Source organism: Anas platyrhynchos, chromosome 24 (assembly GCF_047663525.1).
Source record: "Anas platyrhynchos isolate ZD024472 breed Pekin duck chromosome 24, IASCAAS_PekinDuck_T2T, whole genome shotgun sequence".
In the NCBI taxonomy this organism is placed as follows: Eukaryota; Metazoa; Chordata; class Aves; order Anseriformes; family Anatidae; genus Anas; species Anas platyrhynchos.
This window is the reverse complement of record NC_092610.1, coordinates 3,129,425-3,135,601: the sequence shown is the minus strand read 5'-3', so window position 1 is coordinate 3,135,601 and position 6,177 is coordinate 3,129,425. Positions and strand designations below refer to the sequence as shown.

The window sequence follows — 6,177 nt, the reverse complement described above, 5'->3', positions numbered from 1 at the left end:
TATGAGGCTTTAACGACAACTAAATATCACTTTTCTTCCTGGGTGGCTGGAAAAACCTCCAGTAATAATGGGTCACTTCTTCCGGTTCCCACTTGAGGAAGATTATAAATAAACCCTGTCGTTTGCTTCCCTGCCCTGTGATGGGATAAAGGGAAAATTTTAATCTGTGAGCTTGTTACCTGACTCTCCTGGGGTGTGCCAGGGGCTGGGCTGTGGGTCTGAGCTGAGCTCTCCCGTTGGGAAGGGTGCTGATAAATGGATGGGGGTTTGCTTGCTGCCTGGCTTAACGTGGAGGAAATGCAGTGGTTCCTCGCGGGGGTCTGAGACATGGAGAGGGCTGGAGACACCTTCTGGCTGCAGGCATCCAGCTGGGCTGCCTGTGTCCCTTTACAGATCCCTACCCCTGGAGCTGCTGGGCTAAAGCTAATGCTGCAGTTGCACCGTGGTTGGAAGGGCTGAGCTGGAGTACATGGGGTCAGTGCTTCGGGGCAGGAGGGGAGTGCAGGCAGGCATGGAGAGCAAGCAGAAATATTAGAGGTCCATATTGTCAAATCTGATTGTGAATACCCGTTGGGCTTGAAAAATGTTTCCCCCCTCTGTGCAGAATGGCCGCAGCAGCAGCACCTGCCTCTCAACTGGCCAGGAGCCTCTGGTTTCCAGCAGATTTGTTCTCAGACACAATGCCTCCCACACTTCCCATAAGCAAATGTGCCTTAGGTGATACAAAAATGCCTGGAAAGATGAGATTAAAGAAACATTGCCCTCGGGGATTTGAGCTGGTGCCTAGGTGGCTCAGGATTCCCGATCCTGCAGGGACTTCTGCATATGGTTAAATTTATTCACACGGGTGGTCTCATTGACTTCAGGAAGAGTGTACTTGGAAGCTGGGGCACAAGGCAAATGAACTGCAATCACCATATCTAATTAATCTAATTATGCAATGTGCAAATCTGAGCCTGATTGGCAGCAGGCTTCAATAGGCTACTTGCTCCCGTAAACTTATGCATGTATGAGGCACTGCAGAACCCAGGTTTTAGTGCCTAACACTTGAAGATGGTTCAGCACAGCAAATTTGTGCCGATTCAAGCTGCTGCTCTTCCTGCAGGGCCGTGTCCCCTGCCAGCTTTCCTGCGGGCATTGCCACCGTGCTCCTGTCTCCAGCAGACCTTGCTGCACCTCTCTTTTCATGCCCAACCCAGCCCTCGGCTCTGGCTGCCTCAGCTGGAGCTTCAATATTTTTATTCCCGACCTGCAATGTTTTACATTTGACAGCACATAATCACAGCGCGGGGAACATCCCCCAGGAATAAGTGTTGCTACATAAGCAGGCTTTGGCGGCAGGTTGTACAGCCAGCAGCCGGGAGGCTGACGGGCGTTCAGCCTGTCAACGTTTTGCCAGGACCTGCACACCTACAGTTAGCGATAACTGAAGCACGCCGAGTTCCTCCCTGCTGCAGGTCTGTGAGCACCCACGGGCTGTCTGCAAGCTGCAGCCCAGCGCCGGGTGTGCAGGACCTGCCCTGCCCAGGGCTGTGCTTTCCTGGTGTTCCTTTTTGGCCACTCTGACTTGTACAGCAGCTGCTGGGCATGGGGGAGCTTGGGATGAAGCTGGAATTGCCTCTCTGATTCCAGCCTGGAGAGGCAGAGCAGAGGCTTGACACGAACGTGGCGCTCCCAGGTGCAGGTGAAGGCAGTAGTGAGACCCGTGAGCATCGCTGCAGAGCCCTCACCTTGTCAGGTGCATTTACTAAGAACATAGACGGGGGTGTTGGGGCCAGAGCAGGAGCAGAGATCAGCACAGAGGGACCTGTTGGACACGTTGAACTGCAGGTTGCAGCAGGCAGAGGCTGAGAACCCACCCCAGTGTGGTGGGGGCAGCGCAGGGCTCCTGTTCGTGCCTGGTGTCTGCAGGTAGGTGCATTCGTGCCAGCTGAGCCCTGCTGCCTTCTCCTGTCCCTGTGGTCATGCAGTGCCTGCTGCATGGGGTCGAGCAGGGCAGACCCCCCCAAAATGGGAACAGGACATGCAGGAGGCAAACCTCATCCAGAGGGGAGCCTGCGGCACAGTTAATTAGGGCTGTGACTGCAAGACCACCACATCTCAGCTCCAGCAAAGGCTGTGCGTGCCCCAGCAGCCCCATGGGGAGCCAACCCCAACCCGTGGCAGCAGGGACAGGCGCCCCAAAGCCCCACCGGGGCACCTCCCGGCCCCAAAACCCCCTGGAGCAACCTCCCTGCCGTCAGTAGGCTTCAGAGTGAACAGCACCTCCCTCCTCCTACCGCCCGCTCTGGCCCCACCCTTCCTTCCCATTGGCCGGTAGCTCCTCGAGGCCCCCCCCCCGCGTCGGTTGGCGACGGGGACTGGCGGAGAGGGCCCGGGGCGGAGCTCGGTGGCCGGAGCGCGGCGGCGGCGCGGGGCGCACGGAGTCGGCGGCGCCATGGCCAGGGCGCACGGCGGCGGCGGCTTCCCCCGGGCGCTGCCGCTGCTGCTGCTGCTGCCGGTGCTGCCCCGCGCCGCCGCCGAGCAGGGTGAGCCGGGCGGGGGGCGGGCGCGACCCCCGGTACCCCCCCGGTATCTCCCCGGTATCCCTCGGTCGCGTCCCGGTGCCCCGTACCCCGGTGGCTGCAGCGCCCGGTGCCGCCGCGGCTCGGTGCCGGGTGCCGGTGGCGCTCCGTGGGTTTCTCTCTAATCCCGGCGCAGCCCCCGGTGATGAGCGCGGAGCCTTCGGGAGCCCTCCGGAGGAACGGGGGGGCACGGGGCATCGCGGGGAGGGTGAAGAGCCGGGTTGGGATGCGGGAGGCAGCGACCGGAGCGCGGAGGAACGAGGGGTTGGGGAGGCGCTGCAGGGCGCACGGGGTCGGTGCGCATCTCCCGGGGCTCGGGGCGCATCTCCCGGTGCCGGTGCGCATCACCTGGGGTCGGTGCACAGATGGGCTGTGGTCGTCCCCGCTCTCACGGCGCTCTTGCAGGGGACTGGGGGTGCCACTGAAAGCCCCCGACGTGCGGCTCCTCGCCGCCGGCAGTGCGGGCACCGGGTGGCCCCGCTGGTGGAATGACCGGCGGAGGATGCGGGTGGCACCCAGCGTGGTGGAGCCGGGGCAGGGCACAACTTGCCGGGCAGGGAGCGATTCTGCTCGCTGCCTGTGGGAAGCTCACGGAACTCTGACTTCAGGGGAAATGCATCTTCATGTCACACAGAGGATTGGCTGTTCTGTGGAAAAAGATTTATTGAGAAGCCAGGGCACAGGCTTTCAAGGAAATTTGGCTCTCAAAAGTGCCATCGGTACCTGCTGGGACTGGGCTCTGGGATGACCCCGCTCCAAGCTGGTTGCACATCCCCCAGCCCCAGCTCTGCCCTAGCCCCACAGCGCCGGTCCTGGGCAGCACCTTGTGGCAGGAGCTGTCCACAGGGTGGGAATTTTGCAGGGCTTCACACGTGGGTGAGCTGGCTTGTTAACATGTTGTCCTCCCTGCAGTTGTCCTGCTGGACTCGAAGGAATCGCAAGCAGAGCTGGGCTGGACCTCGCACCCATCCAACGGGGTAAGAGTGTGGGGCTGGTGTGTTGGGGCTGGAGGGGGGCTGCTCGTGGCTGCTTGGCAGCAGTCGGTGCTTTTTGGGTGAGCACTGGCTTGTGGAGGGGGTTTGAGAGCCAGAGACCAGGTATTGGTTGTGTTAATGGTGCAGCGCCTCCCCAGAACGCATCTTAAGCTCTTGTGATAAGCAAATAAACGCCAGCCAGTGAAGCCTGTGTGTTGTGGTTTGTGCCCCAGCTTGATTTGTTGGGATCTCGCTGTGCTTGGATGTGCCGGGACAGGGATGGGATCGTTGGGATCCTGCATCGCACCAGGGCTGTGTGATCTGCTCCCTTCTGTGCTGCCGGGGTTGGTCCCTGGCTACTTTTGGCAGAGCATGGCAGGAAAGACAGAGTTGTGTTCCTTGCTGCTTCAGGTTTATTTTCCAGAAAGGAAGCAAAGCATTTAGGGTGGATGGCAATACATCCTGGAGTCATCTGCGTTCCCCAGCTGTTAGTCTGCAGAAGAAACTCTGTTTTGGGTGCGTTTGGCAATCTGGCATAAATCTACCCCCAGAAAGAATTGCTTTGGGAAGTTGCCAGGTCATCCTTGAGGCTGTGAGGTTTGAATCATCGTTTTGCTAATCAGAATCTCTGCTGGTAACTTTGGGGAAAACCGTTGGTGCTTGGCAGGCAGAGGATTTGTCCTGTTCCAGCTAAAACTTTGCATGACAGAAGCTGCTGCTGGTCAAGGTGCTTGTCCTTGGGCTGTGGCATGACTGCCCTTGCGTGCACTGGGCTGTTTTTGCCTTCCCTGGGTGGTTCAGCACCCAGATGAGCTGCTGCTGCATCCTGCTGTGCTGATGTGTGACCCTGGGGATGGAAAATCCCAAGCATACAGGGGGATGCTGGCCTCCTGTGGGCTGGTCAGCAGCTGATGTCTGCTCTCATGCTGGCCCTGGGTTGTCTGTGGATGGATGTCTGTGTTGGGTGGTCCTGCAGCACAGCTCGTGCTCTTGGTGGATCGGGCACTTCAAGTGTCTGTGCTGTCATGGCCGGGTAGGTGGAGAGGCTTTTGGTGGTGGTATTTATAGCGATGGCTGTGTTTCTGCTTGGGCGGCTGGCTCTCGCTGACGGCAGCCCCTGGGCTCTCACCGCCTTTGTGCTCTTTCCACAGTGGGAAGAAATCAGCGGGGTGGATGAGAACTACAAGCCGATCCGCACCTACCAGGTCTGCAACGTCATGGAGCCCAACCAGAACAACTGGCTGCAGACGGGCTGGATCGCCAGGCGCGATGGCCAGAGGATCTTCATCGAGCTGAAGTTCACCCTACGGGACTGCAACAGCATCCCGGGTGTGATGGGCACCTGCAAGGAGACCTTCAATCTGTATTACGTCGAGTCCGACTCCGACCTGGGCCGTAACATCCACGAGAGCAAGCACACGAAGATCGACACCATCGCTGCGGACGAGAGCTTCACGCAGGGGGACCTGGGCGAGCGGAAGATGAAGCTGAACACGGAGCTGCGAGAGATTGGCCACCTGAGCAAGCAAGGCTTCCACCTGGGCTTCCAGGACGTGGGCGCCTGCGTGGCGCTGGTCTCCGTGCGGGTCTATTACAAGAAGTGCCTCGCCACCCTGCAGAACCTGGCGCTTTTTCCGGACACGGTGGCAGAGGCGGCCTTCGCCACGCTGGTGGAAGTTAAAGGAGCTTGCGTGGAGCACGCCCAGGTGGACGTGGATAACCCCCCGCGGATGCACTGCAGCGCCGAGGGAGAGTGGCTGGTCCCCATCGGGAAGTGCCTGTGCGGCCCCGGCTTCGAGGAGAGGGACGGGAGGTGCAGAGGTAACGTGGCCGTTCGCATCCTTTTGCAGCCCGTGGCTGCGCTGTGCCCGTGTGCTGGGTGCTGAGCACGGCTTGGAGCGGTGGCTGCACCCTTGCTCGGTGATGTTGTTCATTTAGCTAATTGGGAGTCTGCTGCTAACAGCCCGAGCTTCGTCTGAAGGTGGCAGCTGGGGCGTGGGGGGTGTTGCTGGTGGCTGGAGCGTGGTGTTGGCCAGGTGGATGTGCTGGCGCTTGGAATGCCATCAGGCGTTTCCCCGAGCTTTATTGGTAGCTGTAAAATTACTTGAGCCCGTTAACAGCCCCACAGCAGTGCTTTTAGACGCAGCTTAATCATGTGGTGGCTTTACAGCTCACGAGGTTGCCTTTAATGACAGCTGTAAAAGATCTGACCCCTGCCTTCACGGGGGGGTCTCCAGTGGTGCTGTGAGGGTTTGGATCTGGCTTGGAGCCGGGTGTGATTCTGGCCGTGTGCCCATGGGACGTGGGGTGTGTGCCTGTGGGGGCAAGGGGTACGTGCAGATTGAGGCCTCCTCCTGCTGATGCCCTCCTGAGGAACACCTGGGGCCTGTACGGAGGGACTGGTGTGACTGGGACCGCTTTGACTGTACTGGTGTGAATATGTTTTGGGTGGAGAAGCCCACTCTGGTGTCTCGGATCTGTTGGCTGGGTCTGTGGCCTCTGGAGAAGCTGCTCAGAGCCTGCAGCCTCGCAGCACCATGGCTGGAGATGGATGAAATGTGGGTAAATATGGCCCAGACAGGTACTGGGTGCTTTGGGGCTGTGGTAGGGGAGCGAGCTTTGCTGGAGGAACCCGGTCT

General features: G+C 59.6%; 1 protein-coding gene across 1 annotated transcript in view; it reads left to right on the top strand.

The window, feature by feature from the left end:
* The first annotated feature begins 2,385 nt into the window (after window positions 1–2,385).
* Window positions 2,386–6,177, top strand: part of EPHA10 (EPH receptor A10) — a 40,265-nt gene continuing 36,473 nt past the window's right edge. Inside the window, exons 1-3 of the mRNA XM_038167426.2 lie at window positions 2,386–2,528; window positions 3,477–3,541; window positions 4,690–5,359. Of these exons, the coding sequence (XP_038023354.2) occupies window positions 2,438–2,528; window positions 3,477–3,541; window positions 4,690–5,359 (826 nt within the window). The 5' untranslated portion in view covers window positions 2,386–2,437. The remainder of the gene's footprint in view (window positions 2,529–3,476; window positions 3,542–4,689; window positions 5,360–6,177) is intronic.